Source organism: Mesitornis unicolor, unplaced genomic scaffold (assembly GCF_000695765.1).
Source record: "Mesitornis unicolor isolate BGI_N332 unplaced genomic scaffold, ASM69576v1 scaffold6041, whole genome shotgun sequence".
In the NCBI taxonomy this organism is placed as follows: domain Eukaryota; kingdom Metazoa; phylum Chordata; class Aves; order Mesitornithiformes; family Mesitornithidae; genus Mesitornis; species Mesitornis unicolor.
Window position 1 is genome coordinate 64,834 of NW_010161629.1, and position 18,474 is coordinate 83,307.

Below are 18,474 nucleotides of genomic sequence, written 5' to 3' on the forward strand. Positions count from 1 at the left end.
TTTTCTAGAACCTGGAGTAATTTGAAAAGAAGTAGAAAACAAAACTTCTTAATATATATTTTAGACTTTACTGTCAGAGACTAGTTAATTATTTGTTTCTTTTAAATTTCAATACTGTCGACTAAAATGAAAACTATGCATAAAGTGCCTTCTACTCCCTGGTTCTGTAATCGTATTTTATGAATATTTTTGCAATTCCTACAAAAAAAGAATTTACTAAAAACTTTCTTTAGTTTATTCAGAGTTTCGGGAGAAACAGCAAGATTTATAGGATATCTTATTTGTAAACAGATCTATAAAGAACTTCACTGAAGGACTGTTAAATCAAAAACTGAGTTTGTAATTATCTTTGTATGTAATGATGTCTGTTATAAACTGAAATCTTCTATGAAAGTGTATTCATATACTTCTATGAAAATATAGCCTAGTTTTGCCTTATTTGTATAAGAAATACTATTTTAAGATATAGTTTTAAAAAACAATAAAACAAATTATGTAATTGTAGTTGTTTGACCAGTGTTTATTACTTTGTTCTGCAGACTTAGCTGTAACTAATTTTCTTTCTTTCCTTTTATAGTATTACCTAGTCATACTTGTGGCAACCCAGGAGAAATACCTAAAGGAGTACTTCATGGAACAAGATTCAACATTGGAGATAAAATCCGATACAGTTGTGTCTCTGGTTATATCCTAGAAGGGCATGCCATGTTGACATGTATTGTGAGCCCTGGAAATGGTGCATCATGGGATTTTCCAGTTCCTTTTTGCAGAGGTAAAAATGAAGATTTTAAATATGTTTAAAATATTAAGACAATATTAAAACAGCAGATTAAGTAAATTTATTTTGAGGTTTGTTTTTGGTCTGTTTGGAGTTTTTTTCTTTCTAAATGCAAGTGTACTAATGTGCTGTCTAATGTGCTGTACTAATGTACACCTTTAAAAACTGTAATCACAATTCAGAAGCAATTACTCCCCAGTGTTTACATTCAGAGGTAGATGTTTTCTACTGATCTTTTTTCCTTTTCATTTAGATGGGGGATAGCTATAGCAATTTGTCTGCAATTTGACCTGGCAAATGTTTTTGCAAGTTTGGTAACTTTCTGGCAGTGAGCAGAAGCTTGAAATCTTCAACCATATGGTCATTGAAGAGGACCTCTGATGGTCCAATCTCTTTGAGTCCAACTCCTGCTCAAAGGATGGATGACTTAAAAGTTAGGTTAGGTTGCTCAGGACTTTGCTTAGTTGAAATTTTAGAATCTTCATGAGTGGAGATTCTAAAGCTTCTCTGGAAAGCTGCCTAGCTGCCCTCATTCTATGTCCAATGAGAATTCTCTTTTTACAGATTATGTCAATTTCCTTTATCTTCTTGTCTACCTGTTAAAAGTTTCTGGTTCCAGCTTTCCTAAACTAACAAGTTAGGTTTTCTCATAGCATACTCTTGTCCATGCTGAAAAATCTATTTCTCTCATTCTCTTTACTCATACATCATGTATTTCAGCATCTTTAGTAGGCCTTCTCTGGACTTGTTCTAGTCTGTCAATGTCAGTGTCTCTTTTTTATGGGGAACCTGAGGGTGAACACAACATTTCAGATGGGGCCTACTGATTGTCAAGTAGATGAACTCTCTTTAACTCTCTTTTTGACTGCTGCCTGTGTTCTTGCTCATGCTACCTAATACAAGGCAAGCCTCCAATGCTGCAGAAGTGCACTACTGACTCAGCTTGTGTTTCTCTAGGACCTCAGTTCATTTTGTCAAAGCTGCCACCTAGCAAATATTTTTTGCATGGGATGATACTGTTCTAGGTATTTCACTTTGCATTTCTGTTTTGGAATTTCATGAGATTCCTGTCTGCTTATTCTTCCAGCTTTTCAAAGCCTGGCATCAAAGCCTGTCTGAATGGCAGTCCTGCCCTTCAGAGTGCCATCTCCAAACCTTTTCAGGGTGCATGCAATCCCATACTCCAGACTCCTGTTGAAGATATTATATACATTCAGCCCCAGCTTGAATCCCTGGGGAGTGCTGCAAGTCACTGACAAGTAGTTTGCCTTAAACAAGTGGCCTCTACCATCTGAGCCTGTTGGTCCAGACAGTTTTTCATGCACATAATAGTCCACCCATCCAGTCTATATGCCCTCAATTTTACTACAAGCAAAGTTGTGAAAACTTTGTTAACATCAAGCTAAACGCTTTAATCAAAGAAATCAGTCACGTGTGCCAAGGATTATTTGCACTGGCAAAACCTGGCTGTTTCTGTTCACCTTTTTCTTCTTTGTGTGCTTAGGATTGGTTTTCATAAACTCCTTCTCCATCATTTTCTGGAGGTGAACTTGACAGATACCCAATTGCTAGGATCCTTGCTTTTTTTGAAAATGAGAACAAAAAATTTTGTTTTCCCCAATCATTGGGAATCACCTTGATTTTCACAGCCTTTCAAAGATGATACAGAGCAGCCTCACACTGTGGCACAGCAAGAATCCCTCGGAGCATTCCATTAAGTACCATGAACTTAGATGTCTCCTATTTACTTCTATAATTTTTTGTATTGTTTCTCCTGTGCAGTGACTACTTTTCTTCCCAAAACTTCCCATTTTATTGAGAATTAGGAGGCCTGAGGGCAGCCTTTGCTAATGGAGAGAGAGGCAAAGGGGATGCTGAGTGACCTTTTTCCATGTCTTCCTCACAAAGTCACTTTACCCTTTCAGTTTCCTTTTGTTGTCGGTATACCTATAGAATAGTTTCTAGAATGACTGTTCTTAACATTCCTTACCACTTTCATTCCATCTTCAGGCTTCCTTCTTCTATCCCTGCATTCCTAAGCAACACTTCTATATTCCTTTCAAGTAGCTTGTCCCTGCTTTCTCATTTTGCACATTTTGTACACTGCGATTTTTTGTTTGTTTTCTTCATGTATTTCACTTAAAACACCTCAGTCAGGAATTTAATGTTCAGCTCCAGCAGCCTCCTGCTATGCCTGCTCATTTATGTACATAAATAGATGCATCATTGTTAAGCTTTGAGGAAGCTCCCCTTGAAGTTAAGCAAGCTCTCCTGGGCTCCCTTCCCCTTCAAGACATCAGCCTGTGAGAGCCTGTCTATCACTTCACAAACTAGTTGAAATGTTCTCTGCTGAAGTCCAAGGAGTTTATTCTAGTACTTGCCTTCCTCACTTCCTTCACAGTTTTCGGTTCATGATTATTGTATCCACAGCTGCCATTGAATATCACTTATTTAAATGGTTCTTTGTTCCTACACCTAGTTGGCCTGTCCAGTGCCTGCATTAAAAAAATTCTTTCCAGTGAACTCAGAAATCTAGTGTATTGCTTGCTCTCTGCTACATTGCTGTCTACACAGATGTTGAAGTTTCCCATGATAACCAGAGACTGTAGTTGGGAAACTTGCAGTTGTTTAAAGGGTTTGACCATTTCTTGATCAGGTTGTCTGTAGCAGATATTCACCATAATGACCGCCCTCTTGGCTTTCCCTTCCCACTGTAGCCCACAGAAGCTCAATGAGCTTGTTGTCTGTTGTGCAGCAGAGCTGTATTCATTCAAGACCCTATTTTGTGTAGGGTGCAGCCTCTCCTTTTCTTCCTGCTTTTCCAAAGAGCTTGTGTCTATCCATTGCAGCGCTCCAGACAGGTAAGCTGTCCCACTAAGTCTCTGTAATGCCAATGGCACCACAGTTCTGTGACTGTACAGGCACTTGCATTTTGTCCAACTTTCTTCCCGTGCAGCTCATCCTTGTGTATATGCACTTCAACTGGGCTTCGATTGGTGTTGCTTTATGCAGGGGAAGGAGAGAAGCATTCAGTGGCCTGTCCCATATGTAACTCTCTGGGCCTGTTCTCCCACTTGGTCTGCATCCCTGGCAAACTTAGTTTAGAGCTCTCCTCACTAGATCAGTACGCCTGTTGCCCTGTTCAGCCAGGCAGATTCCATGTTTCCCCTGCTGCCCTCATTCCTTGAAGAGGATCCTGTGGTCAAAGAAGTCAAAGCCCTATTGCCCAGCACTAGTTGCTTAATCAAGTGTCGTTCTATAGGAATCTGATGCTCCTGCCTGAGCTTTTCCCTTTGCATTAAGGAGAACCCCCTCTGGTCTCTTATGCCTTTCACCCTAATCCCAAACCCTGTGGACAGCCTTTACTGCTCAAATTCTCTCTTGGCAGTATTATTGCTACCCATGTGGCTGAGCATGGTAGTTGTTGTCTTCTGTAATAACTTGTAAAGGTTTCTTGAGCCTGAAGGATCTTTAATGTCATTCCTCACAAAAAAGAAATACCTTATAAATTTCTATGCTCAAAAACAAATACAAGAGTTAATAATAATTAAAAAAAAACAAACAAGAGAGATTTGGGTTATGTCTGTTGTTTGTATTTTATTTCAATCACTATGCAATGAAAATTTCTTTTATTAGTGCTTCAAAAACAGGAATAAAAAAAAAATTTCTAACATTTCATTTGTCTCATCTTAGATGTTTTTTTTTTGTCCATCTAGTAAGAGTTAGTTAACATGTTTCAGAAAAATATGCACATTGTAAGTTCATGCTATCATAGTGTCTACTAAATATTTGTTCCATTTCTGCAGGTACTGCCCATTTTGGTGGTGTTTGCTGCATGCAAATATCTCTAGCAGAACTGAAATTTTGTTCATAATTTGTAATTATGTGAATTCAACTTATTAATAAAAACTTAAATGGGGTCCTAAACCCTGTGTAGAACTTACAGGAAATCCAAAGAATTCTGTGTGCCCTCTGTCAAGAAATTAGAATCATAACACAAAAGTTATTTAACAGTTAGTGATTATGTGAGCAGAGCCATTGTCTCAGTAGTTTTTTAGAATTCATGTGGAAAGTGGATTTGATGAGGTATTTTAGACATTCCGTATTTATTATTTATTTTAGACATTCCTGATTTTATCAGTCTGGAACATATGCCATGAGGTAGCCCTTTCCATTCACTATGTCTTCAAGCAAGAGACATTCCTCTATTGTTTCTTTAAGAACTTTGGTCTTTTCCATGAAAGCACTTTTTGTTACGGTTTAATTTACAGATAGCATTCTTCTTTCCTGTCATCGTAAACTAATTTCATGGCAACCAGGCAACATATTATAGGAGAGTTAAATAAAGCTACATGGTCAATATACTGAAAAATCATAAATTTCTTCTCTGTGCTGTGTTTCCCTAGCTTTGCTGATGCTGAAAAATTTCTGTTTTCTGCAATTTTGCTGCTCAATATTTTCAGAAGCATAAGAAGCTGGTGTCCAGTAATTCATACATTGTTTAACTGTACAAATGCTGTTGCTGCTAGAAAAATTCCTAGTGAATTTCTAAGACTCCAGAAAGATGTAGACAGCATTGAGTTTTGTATCTGCCATTTTGTTTCTCTGGCTGCTACTCAGTTTCAGAGTTTCTCTCTTAAGTACAGTTATGTGGAGGTTGGTGGACTGAACTGTACTGCCTATTCAAAGGTGTAGTCAGTGGCATCTGTAGAAAGTTTGAATAACTTAACTGCCAAAACATTTGCTTTATTTTTTGAACTAAGATTTTTCGGTGTGTGAAAATATAGCAACTGAAACAAATAGAAAACAATCCCCAAACAAAAATAGAAAACATCTCCCAAAGAGAAGTTCAAAGACAAATTCTGAAAAGATTACTCAAACTTAGTTCTGTTTTTCCACATGTTAAGAACAGCCATGGACTTTCCTGCTATTCGATGCTACCCAAGAAATTTAGCATGAGTTTCTGCAGCAAACCATATAGGTGGTTTGCAAAAGCTGTCAGAGAGAGTCAATGGCCCACCTAAATTCTGTTCTTCTGGCTTTTGTCCTGAGAATTAAAAAGGTCTTTGCTGTCTCAATCTTGGTTGCCATAACAGTTTCATCCAAAACGTTTGCCTTCTTTGTCTTGGGGTTGAAATACTGTGCAGTACAAGTCTGAAACATTTTGAAAGTTAATTTTATTCTCTGCAGTAACTCCACTAATAGCTGATTTATGATATGTGACTACTTCTAAATGAACTTTGTATAATTAGGTTCTCAATTCTCAGTAATTTTGAGGATCTCTAGTTGATTATAGTTGCATGAGTCTAGATTTTTATGAAGCTAACATTAGGAATACAAATTGGATTAGCAATAATACAATGGTAAGCTTTTTTTCAAAGTGAAAGTAGCTGTGAGGAGAAGAACATGTAATACGTTATCATTAAAAGCACACCCAATCATTAGAGGGAAAATAAAGAAAAAATAAAGAAGACAAACCAGTAAAAGAGATCACATGTCAGAAAGGTCCAAAAGAATCAAGTAATAACTAATGCGGTTCTAGATTTAAGAAATATTCTTGAATAAATACTTTGGTGAAGCATATATAATCTAAGAAGGTATTAGAATAGATAGAGGGAGAAAGGAAGAAAAGTTTATGATTAACTATAGAATAAGATAAGCTAAAAACAGAGGTTCAGAGCTGGTATTTCTAAAATATCTAACAAAGAGAAATTGACGTTTTTGGTGTTATCCTTATCCATACTTTCTGAGTTAGTAAGTAATTCTCTGGTGTAATTTTTCTTAGCCTCTGACATTCAGACAAATATGATTCTGTAAGTTTAAGGAGGAGAAAAATATGTCCCGATCCCATGATTTATCCATGTTAATGAAAAAAAAATAGAAACAATAAAGGGAGAGGAAAAAAAGATTCCCCAACAATTCTGCTTCTTGATGTTGCATTACATGATAAAGTGAGAATATTTTGCCAAATCTAATTTTTAGAGTGACATAGCAGATTCCTCCCTGATAAATTTTGTTCACTTTCAGAATAATCTGAATTGGTGCAGTGTTTGCATTGAAATGAAATATGAATGAAATCATTATGACTGCTCAAATAAAAAGTCAGGGCAGTGTTTCAGGAAAAGCAGATAGGATATACTGTATGCTTTCTTACAAAGTAGTGCAGCACTGACTAGATCACACCAAACGGAGATAAAGACAGAGCTACAAGTATTCTTTCTTATGTATGTGTGTATAAGTATATATATATTTATACTTACGTATATTTATGTTTATATATTCTTGTTCTAAAATGTATCAGTAGGTATGAAGGGACCTGATTAAAAAAAAACACAAAAACAAACCAAAAAGATGCCCTATCAAAGCTGTATCTGTGCAATAATGTGCCTGGAAGACAGGACCAAGAAGTAAAAATCAGATGAACTATGAACAATGAAAACATAGTGAAGGTGCTGAGAATGATACAGTAAGTTCAAAGAATAAAAAGGAGGACTTAAGTCTCACTATTAGGAACATGAATAAAGGTAATGATTTACTAAAATTAAAAAACAAACCTCAAGGGCTTTCATAAAAAGATTAAGGATTTCAGAACTGGGAATAAGTGGATTAACTTTCCTAATTATTTAAAAAATGTATGTGAAATCTGAAGTAGTCATTAATTTTTCCTTAAAGAATTCAGACATTTCTTTTTCTGCTTCAAAACTACAACTTTACTTTTAACTTCTTGTAGACTGTTATTTTAAGGGATTATTATCAGCATTAAATTAAAAATATATTTTCAAATGAAGGATATCATATCACTGGAAAACAGCTTAAGATACTTAATTGGAAAGAAGAGACATTTTACAAGATATCTAGAAAACAGATCTTTTATTCCTGTAGGAGAGAGAGTGTGAGATTGTAGAACATTGATTAATTTTTGAATTTATTAATCTAGCTATCCTCTCTTAAGTTTTTGCATAAAAAAGGTGGCAGAGTTGGGGTCTTGATTCTAAATTTGCTATATCATTTAATAACTGAACTTTTTTGCTAGAATAGCAAATATTTTATCCATAACTATTTCTGTCTTATTTGAAATTCTTAACTTTATTGACTTATAGATCAGATTTCCACTCCAGAGTGGTTGAAGGGGGAATAGGTCTTTGTATTATAACAGTCTGTTATGATAGAATAAATAAGAGTTGTAAAAGGCTACTATATTATGTACAATGTTTACAAATCAAAAACGGACCAATCTCAAGCCCCAGAAAGTACAAGACTAACCCACCAAGTCTAGTATTGTCAGGGCAAGTAACTATGGGACAACCCTGCTAAACATTAGGATCTGTTTAGATTGAGCTCACTGAAACATCAAAGCTAAAATGTTCAAAGTAATGCTGCATGCAGCTGCAGTGAGTGCTCACAGGTGCCTAAACAAATTGCAACAATTTCAGTGTTTCTATTTTGTACATAATATTAACTTGAAGTGAAAAATCTGACTTTTTAATACACGTAAAATAGACGCTATTTTCCTAAACCACAAAAATTTCTGAAATTTTAACAAAATAAATCTCATTCTTCTTAGAGAGCAATCCAAATTATTTTGAAGTGCCCTTTGAAAACCCTAGAGATAGAAAGAAAATTCATCTTAGAGGCATAGTCTAATGAGTATTTAATTTATGTGAAGTCGATCAACAGCAAGAGAAGAAAGTGAGACAGGGAGGCAAACTGATTAGTGGATTTATCTTGGATGTAGTACATCTGGATTCAAGTGATGGTAGAAAAAACCAAACAACCTTCTGACAAGTTTCTATTTTTTATAAACAGAAAAAAGCACAGGTGTTGGCTTTTACCTATTCGAGATAAAGTCTATGAAAACCTAAAATATTATCAAGTAGAGGTGAATATTTTGATAGTCAAAGAGCTGGCTGCTAGTTTGAACCAGACTGCATCAATGAGTTGTCTGATGAATGAGTAATGCTATACTATTGTAACACTTAGCAATTTTTCTGGTCTTTATGAATCTGGCAGTTTAGCAGCTTGACAGTTGGCATTGACATACTAAAAATTATTTTTAAACTTGACATTGGTATCCTGTGGCTTGGTTTTAGGTTTTTATCTGTAAGACATTTTAAAATGGTAATTTTGAAGTCTTATTTCAAAAAGTCATTTAACTAACTCATATTAACAATTTCGAAAAGATTTAAAGCATATATCTGTGAAAGAAGTAATTCACGATTATACACATACCTGTGTTTCTGTGCTGAAAAATTTTAATAAATGAGGTACAGCTATCTACTTATTCACAAATGAACTGAAGAAAAATGCCTTTTAATAAAGAATTGAGTAAGTCATAGATTCGTAGAATCATAGAGTATCTCAAGTTGAAAAGGACTCATAAGGGCCATCATGCACAACTCCCTGCTCCTCACAGGACTACCTAAAACTAGTTGATATGATTAAGAGTGTTGTTGAGATGCTTCTTGAACTCTGACGGGCTTGGTGCCATGACCACTTCCCTTGGTTGCCTGTTCCAGTGACCGGCTGCCCTCTCAGTGAAGAACCTTTTCTTATTGTCCAATCTGAACTTCACCTGACACAGCTTCATTCCATTTCCTCATGTTCTGCCTCAGCACCTCCCCCTTTGCTGCCCCCCTTGAGGAAGTTGTAGACTGCAGTGAGGTCACCCATCAGCCTCCTCTTCTCCAAGCTGAACAAATCAAGTGACATCAGCCGCTTCTTCTGTCTTGCTCTCAAGGCCTTTTGCTATCTTAGTCGCCCTCCTCTGGATACACTCTAATAGTTTGATGTCTGTGTATTGAGGTGCCCAAGACTGCACACAGTACTCAAGAGGTGGCCACACCAGTGTAGTGTAGATTGAGACAATCTCCTCCCTCAACCAGCTAGCTATGCTTTACTTGATGCACCCCAGGACATGATTGACCCCTTTGGCTGCAAGGGCACACTGTTGACTCATGTTCAACTTGCCATCGACCCAAACCCCCAGATCTCTCTGTGAAGGGCTGCTCTCCAACCTCAATAAATAACAGTTTCAGTGATATTTTTAATAAGATATGCTAAATAATGTATGCCCGTGGTTCATTTAGAACCCTCTAAAGCTGCAATTTTCTTTAATTGATAGGACTTACAAAATGTGACTCAAAATGTCAATATGTCATTTTATGATGATTTCTAAAATATCACTCAAGTTTTTAACTGTGTCTATTCTGTTGCTAATTATAAAGAGGTAAGGAAATGTCTACAAATGACATAAGAAAGAAACTTTATGTCTATGAATTTTATAGTTTAAGTCACAGCTATGTTTTTATCAGTTCTGTTGCAATAGTAATGCAGTAAAATGCTCTTTCAAATGAAGACCTTTCAGAATAAAGTTGAATAACCAATTCTGATCATTTGAATTCAGAGTCTAAATTAATTTTGAAAGGTTAGATGGGTTTTAAATGTGTGTGTGTGGGTTTTTATTATCCAATAAACACTTTTCGCTTACATAAATATTAATTTTCATATAAAAAAAAAGGCATAGAGAATACAGAACATTGCACTCTGGAAGGCATTTGTGTGGGAAGGAGAGGAAAGTCCAGAAAAATGATTGAATGTTCAAAAGATATCTAAACTGATTTAAGTAAGGAAGTTTTCTATGATACTGTTTCTGTTCTTACTCCTTATTTTTAGTCTTATTGTTACTTCAATATTTTCTTAGCAAGGCTTGCATCTCACTTGTAGCAAGATCTCATGTATACAAAACATAGTTTACCAAAATTATCAGATTGTTATTTTTGGCTAAATGAGTCTTTATACTTTGAAGATAAAATGTAAGATTTTTCATTGACTGCCATGATTTCTCAGTAATTCTTTTGATTTTTACATGCATTAACTTGATGAGTAAGTTTATCTGTTTCATCTAAGTTAAACATCTATATAGTATATGTTTTTTGTCAAATGATGCCAGCCATATGTGTTTGCATGTGTATTTTATAGAACATGCATATTCTCTGAATTCAGAACATTTAATTCCTGACTACTGAGAGATCCAAATGTTTGTAGCTTTATACTTCAAGTAGTCATTTATGCTGATACAAACAGCACTTTGCAGTTGCTTACAACTTGAAAATAACCATGAGGAACCATGTTCCCTTTCCGTTTCTGTGCTAACTTGGGTTCTTGTGAACCTCTTAGAAAGGCTGTTAGGAATAGATTAAAAAGCTATGTACCCCTCTGTAGCAGCCTGAGTTCCTTTGGCTTTCATTGGTAATGTGCAGCGTATAAATGTAGATCTTTGCATGTGATTGCCAGAAATAATCGACTAAATAAGCCTTCCATGTCAGCTATAAGAGTTTTAGAGCTCAAAGCTTATTCAAGGGCTCTGCAGCAGAAATACTAAGTAACATTGTGATCACTATTAGCATGTTACTTAATGTCAGTATAAATAGAGTGGGAGATGGTGTCATTGAGAATATTGTCAAACAGAATCTAACAGCAAGCGGGTAGTACCTAAGAGTTATGGCTGACAGGATTTTGCAGATCTTGCTGGTTACTCTAGTTGGGAAAAGCCTGCTTGCTGGCTTTTGGGAATACAGGTAGAACCCATATGCTTTGTTAACTAGAACTCGTACTGTTACATTTTGATTCTTAAAAAAAATAAAATAATAATCCCACATTGTTATGACAAAATATGAACAAGTAGAAAGCCTGAAAAAAAACAGATGATGGAAACCCTCATCTTTTGTTTTTTTCATCATTCATTCAGACTCTGAAACTGATGGTGACCACAGTGAAAATGAATAGCTCAGTTTCTGTACTGAAGAATTGGCACAGGATAAGTCAAGTTAATTTGTTTTTCTTTGCTGTACTAGATGATGATCTGAAGTGCTTGAAAGCTATACAGTCTAAAAAAAAAAAAAAGGAAAAATAGTAATTCTAGATATTATTGGAGAACAAATCTTGATTCTCCCTTCTGATTTATTATAGTTTTAAAATAATTTTTAATTATTGTAGTCTTTGCACGTATTATGCACCAGGAATTTCAACTCTGATCCTCGGCTTTATCTATAAATTATTTTATTTTCATTTCCTTTACCCTTTTGCCCCTCAGAGGCACAATGGACCATTCAGTATGCACTGTATAAAAAGCTAGGAATTCAGGGAGGAATCACAAAAATGTCCCGATTTCATGAACAAAAAGAAATATTTAGGAGTGTAGATCTATTCCATACCCAACTCTCCATCATTTAAAATAGAACACATAAATGTCACAGTCCAGAAAGTAAGATATAAAATTTATTCAAAAGACCTGCCCTCCTATGAGAAATTTGTGTGCCAAGAAATCATGAAACTCAATGAGGCTTTGGTAGACAAGGTTATGTTACGTTTATTTATGTCAAAATTTACTTTGCATATGTAAAAGTAGAGATAACTACCTGTTTGAATGTCTTCAGCTGCTTTCTTTCCACTTTTTAGTCAAATTAATGGTTCATGTGATATTTAAATTATTCTGCTTCTACCTTTCTCCAAATTCTTCCTTTGATTTCAGTCCCTTATTAGCTATTTTGCCTCTTTTAATAGTCTCCTTTTTTTAATGTCCAGCCACAGTATTCCTCTTCTTTTGATTCAAGTGAATCTTTTTTTTCCTTCAAATGTTTCTCTAAAACTCACTTTCACTGACAGGCTTTCAACTGTGATTGAGCAGAGCAGCTCTACTCCTACTCCTTTCTGTTGTCTTAATTAGCTATTCAGTTATTATCCTAATTAGACAGTAAGTTCCTTGTGTCATGCACCTTCCCAAGCTATTTGTTTTAAATCATGCACTTATAGTATGCAAGTGATACCTAATTATAAAAGCGGTAAGTAAAGATTATAAAATGGATACAAATTAAATGCTGTTCTTCTGATCACTTAGGCAGAAATATTTTAATTATTATTGCTGCAGCTTTCATAGCCACACTACAGCACGCAAAAAAACACTTGATGAATTTTTAATTTTTTATGCCAATGAATTCTATGGATGACACATTTTGTTGTTTTTATTTTTTAATTATATGTTTAATACCCAACAGTACTAATAATCAACATCTCTTTAAAGCTTTCTATGAAATCTTATGAAGCAGGGAAGAATACAACAAGCCTGCTAAATCCTTTGGCAACATATTAAATAGTATTCCAGACTTAGCAGGAAATTTCCATGCTCTGCATTTTTTGAAATTTTGTTAATAAACATTTAAAATATAGGTTATTAACTGATGATGAGTGAACGTTGGAAGGTCCATCTGGCAACGAAACCTCCTGAATTTATTTGCCGTCTGTAAAAATCCTGATTCAGAGAATATAATCTTGAGAGTGGCTAGTATAATTTTATTAATGCTTCCTAGTTCAGGACAGCATTTAAAGCTATGAGGTTTTTTCTGCAGTTTTTTTATAGTTATAGGAAGTGAGAGAGATCTTTAGAAAAGAAATGTTCAATATTTTAAAATTTATATCCCAGAAATGCTAACTCAGTTTATGTGATTCTCTGCACAGTTTTTTCTTGGGCTTCTTCTTTGGAAACTTTCATAGAGCCAAAGTACAGCTCCAAATCAGCTCATACTAGGTGTCTCTGCTAGCCTTACCCTTGTTTGGCCTGGCACTAAAGTGTCACCTACAAGGAGAAAAAGTAAAAAAGAAAACCAGCCAAAACTCTCTGCACATTAATGGTCAGAAAATATCCTATTCAATTCACCTGAATAGAATTTTATTTCTCTATATGTCTATGTTTTTGGGTACTCTGTGCACAGAAGAGAAGAGCTGGGTTTGCTATGGCAGAGGCAAGGGTGATGCTTCACTTGATTTAAGTGCAGCTGCACTAGTAATTGATATTCTGTTCATCAGCTGAAGGAGCTTGTGGAGGGACACTACGTGGGACAAGCGGAACTATTTCAAGTCCTCACTTCCCCTCCGAGTATGAAAATAATGCTGATTGCACCTGGACCATATTGGCTGAACCAGGAGATACCATTGCTTTGGTCTTTACTGACTTCCAGTTAGAGGAAGGATATGACTTCTTAGAGATCAGTGGAACAGAAGCACCATCAATATGGTAAGTCAGAGATCTTGCAAAGATCTCAGTTTCTGTTCTTCTTTTTTTTGCTAACTATTTTGAATACATAGTAAAGGATAGTTAAGATATTAAAGATATTTTCTACCTGTTACTAATACCCATTTTGTTGTGGATTTTTCTTTGATCCCTTTTACCCTCCAGAACTTAAAAATCCCCAAAAAACGATAGTTTTCTTCTGCTTCTTTCGAAATCTTGATCCCTCCCCTTATTTTCCTCTGTCTTTGAGGGTTATGTTTGTAAGGTATCATAGCAGTGAGCATTTACTGATGTTACTTATTTGAACTTGGTATGTGAGCACTTTCTGATGTTGTGTCTCGAATGGCTTATTATGATATTGTACTCCAACAATTTAAGTAGTGAGCAAAACAGCCTTATAGTAAAACAGGAGTATATAGAGAACAATTAGATACCATCTTATTCTAAACAGGCTATAATTCAGTTTTACTACATGTACTTATGTATACATGTATTATTACCTTACATTGACTGATGTTAAAACTTTGCTTAGCAATACTAGGGCTTAGTAATTATAATACTAAATCTACATTTTCCGTACTAAGTAGAAGATGATATTTCTGTCTATAGGAATGGATTAAATTGCTGAACAGTTTGTATTAGGTTTTCTCCACATGCTACATATGCAGGTTTTTAATTTTTCTAATCTCTGGGAATGTCTTGTGCTTGACATATGTGCCATTTCTATAAAATGCAGCCTAGAAAAGAATACAGATCTGCTGCTCACAGCTGACTGATGGTTATTATCTTCAGAATGCCTTTCTGGAGATCGGGAGCAATCTCATTATCATTATAATTTCATGACAGGCTAGGTAGCAGTCAAGTTTTACCTCAAGTTCTAGGTAGCATCTGATCTGTTGAAAAACTCTATCGGATTAAAATCTGTGACAACCATGCTTGGCAAATATGTAAAAAAACTTTGGTTTGAAGATACTTCTGGATCTATATCACAATCTATATTACTCTGTAACATTTCCATATGACCAAAAGTTGTGTAACAGCAGTCATTGAAGCAACGTTGTATCAAATGATGAGCTTATGACTAACTTTCTGAAATAAAATATGTTAGTACCCTGTTTACCTCTCATGCAGATATGCATGGCAGTAATCAATGCTAATGTTTTCTTGTTAGGGGTTCTAAGGACCAGAAGCTGAAATCTTGAAAGGGAAGATCTAAGGAGACTTGCTTTGGAACATAAAAATCTGTCAATTTAATTTTGTGTATGAGACTGTACTAGATACCTAAAAACACATTTGCAACTTTGCTGCAAGAAAGTAATGTTACTGAAATTGAACATGCAAATATGGAAAAAACTTTACATTTACAGATGGTTACATACACATATCTGTTGCCCAGAAGATTTCCGATAGATTATGTAGATGAAAATGAGCAGAAAGCAATGGAAACATATTCTGCATTAATCTCATATGGTATCAATCAGTGTTATTCTGGAAATCAGAGAAATCTAAAGAATTTTGCTTATCCTAAAATTCAATCTAAACATTTTTCTTGTTTCTTGTTTTTTAGCATTAGAGATGTTTTTATAGTACTAATCTCTGATCACTAAACACTAAGGATTTATTATATGTTCCTAGGATCACTGATAAAAGTTTGGAGAAGCTGTGGGACATTTTATAAGAACTGTTTATAGAATGAGTGGTTAATTTCGAATGAAGCTACAGATTCATCTATATTTAAGCCAGAACAGTTACCATAGCAACATTAGAGCCATGCTAAATGTAGTGCATGCTGTAATCTGCTAAAATCAGCTGTGTGTTTAAATGTGAAGTTGTTCTATTCTTAAAACTAATGGTCTAGAAGTGTATCTTTTTAAAATGTGACTTTTTTAAACTACTCCCTTTTATTGTATCTGGCATCATGTCAACTACTTTATATAGTAATTCTGTGTTAGAAGACACATAATCCATTAGCACAGACTGGTAATTATGATTGTTTTTTTCGCTTAAAGGAGTATATGCTCTAAAATAAGCCAAATATTTTCCTAGTGAAATGCATAGAAAGACAGATATGTGAGCACTGCAAAGACCAGAAAGAGAATGAAAATAAAGAAAATAGTTTCAGACTGATGATTCTTTTGTGATTTTAGTGTATGGTGCAATAGGTCTGGATTACCATCTCCAGATATATCAACAAGGTTAGAAGGAGTTCCAGCATGATCACAATAAGAACTGGGTGGACTGTTTTAAGTAAAGCAATGTAAATGTTAGAACAAGTAGAATCTAAATGCTGAGGAAAAATAATCTGATATATCAGTAAAATATGTATGTAAGACATTTTATTATAGTAATTATAGTGATTACATTTTATGCCATATATTTATTATATAATAGGAATATTAATTATATCATCTTATATGCCTAACATTTGTGTTTAAACCTTCCTTAATTAACCTTCAGTTATTTTCCACATTATATTGCTGATTGTTCGTTTTCTAGTGTGTTGAATAGGAAGGATTTGTTCACCTTTTCTTATTTTTAAAAGATTATTTGAAAATACAGCTTGGGAGTTGAAAGCAATTCAAGGTTGGGGTTTTTTTATTCCCAATTAAATAGCAGTTATATCACTCTGGATCTTGAATGGATGTGCACACATAGATGACTAAATTTTTAATCCTCCTTTGAATCAATATGAATGTCAGCAGATATTCAAAGATGAATACCAGTGTTTGGGAAAAGGAACATGAAGCAGATGGAAAAGGCTTCTTAGTCTGTGAAGCAAGTAAAAGTATTATGAGACTGTGGATAAAATAAAATTTTCTAAATTTGAATCACTTGCTTAATTTTCTATTATGTAAAGGAATTTTACATGTAATACATGTTTATCTTATTTGGTAAGCTCTTGCTCACAATGCCAAGAGCAGTGCTTCGCGGAACATAACAGAAAGACTGCCTCTTTGCTATGTCTGCAGTCCATCTCTGTGTCCACTAAATAGTTGGATTTTTTGATTCTAAAGGGCATCTCTGTTGTTATTAGAACTAAAAAAAAAAAAGGTTTTTGCATAATTTCTGAACATAATATATAACTTTTTTAATACTTTGAAACATGTTCCTTTAGAATTCAGCTTAATTTATATGGTACTTAAATCAAGGCTTTTAGTTTGAACTGATAATTTTATTATTTACAAGTTAGATAAAACTGAACAATTCACATGGGCATACATAGATCCAACTTGCGCTTTGTTATGTAAACATGGCTTTTCCATAATTTTTGCCAGATTAAAATTTTATGTGCCACAAAAAATATCTTAAACTATTGCAGTATGCATAAAAGGTGATTATGATCTGAGAATATATCTGTAATTATTATTATTTTTACCTTGGAACTTTGGTATTGAATATATTTTCTAAAATGTACACATTTCTAAAAAAATTCTAAAATACATTTTTCCTCTTAACTTACTATACTAATGTTAACTGACAGTGCTTCCATTTAAACCTAAAGTTATTATGCGTCAAATTTTTCTCATTATTAGCCAATACAATGGAATGAACTACACTTCATACTTCTTAGTCCAAATTATTTTTCTAGTACTATTTAAAAATACCTTTAAGATTATTCTGACTTTCTTATAAATCTCTTCAATATCCTAGTGAAAGGCCATAAAAACATATGTTGATGTGAGAGTGATTTGGAAGCAGCAATAATGAATTAGTATGCTCTTGGCATACAGTGTGACATAAGTACCTGGAGTCATCTAAAACTCACTTCTTATTTCTGTGTTAATGAGTAACTCTTGTAATAGCTGAGTCCTAATATGAATTTTTGTTTCTTAGATAAATACACCAGTCCAAGAACTTAGCTATAATTCAAAACTGTAGTATTTCGATATGCAGGTTTCCTTTCCTGTTTATAGAGATCTAACTTACTCTTACCACCATCATTGTGAGAAGTCTGTAGCATAGTAATGCATGAAATTATGGAGTGAAATTATCAACTTTTTGATAGACACCTCTGGCAGTAAATCCATGCATAATGGTCTGAATATTTGACAGAGAATTACATAATTATACAGCTAAAGAGCACCATCTATTGACTTACTTTGAAGAAACGTATAGCTTGTGGATGTACTTTCAATAAAGTTGTTGTTATACACCAGAAAAGGGCTCGTGGCATAGCCTTGGTGATACAAGGTTCTATATTCTTTTCTTTCTCCATCAAAAAACAAAGAATGTGCCATGGCCATGCAATGAGAGGAAGGCAGTTAGATTCCAGCTTTTTCATTTGAGAACACTATTTTAAAAATTAGTATTTTATTTTTAATTAGTTGCTTATTTTAGCCCCTTTACAGACATGCTGACATCCTTTTTTGTCACCTGTGATACTCTGCAAAGCTGTAAGTTTGTACTGAAGATGCTGATGAAAGGTTCTCTTGCTGTCTACTAGTTTTTGGAAGCTCTTGCTATTTTCTAGGCTTTAACTAGATTTTTTGTTTTACTTGTTTTGGTTAGGAACCTGAATCCGATAAGTATAATTTTCTGTACTTCATAACCTATCTGTCTGACCTGCAGTGAACTTAGTTTCATCTTTTTTTTCAGGAAAAGAAGTTGCATAGTTACGCTCAAATTCTTT

General features: G+C 34.5%; 1 protein-coding gene across 1 annotated transcript; it reads left to right on the forward strand.

The window, feature by feature from the left end:
• Positions 1–577: 577 nt before the first annotated feature.
• Positions 578–13,851, forward strand: LOC104547604 (CUB and sushi domain-containing protein 1-like; the record flags this gene model as incomplete). Its single annotated transcript, XM_010193380.1, has 2 exons — positions 578–772; positions 13,640–13,851. Coding segments are annotated over 2 exons (407 nt in total), but the record flags the coding sequence as incomplete, so codon positions are not given.
• Positions 13,852–18,474: the final 4,623 nt, after the last annotated feature.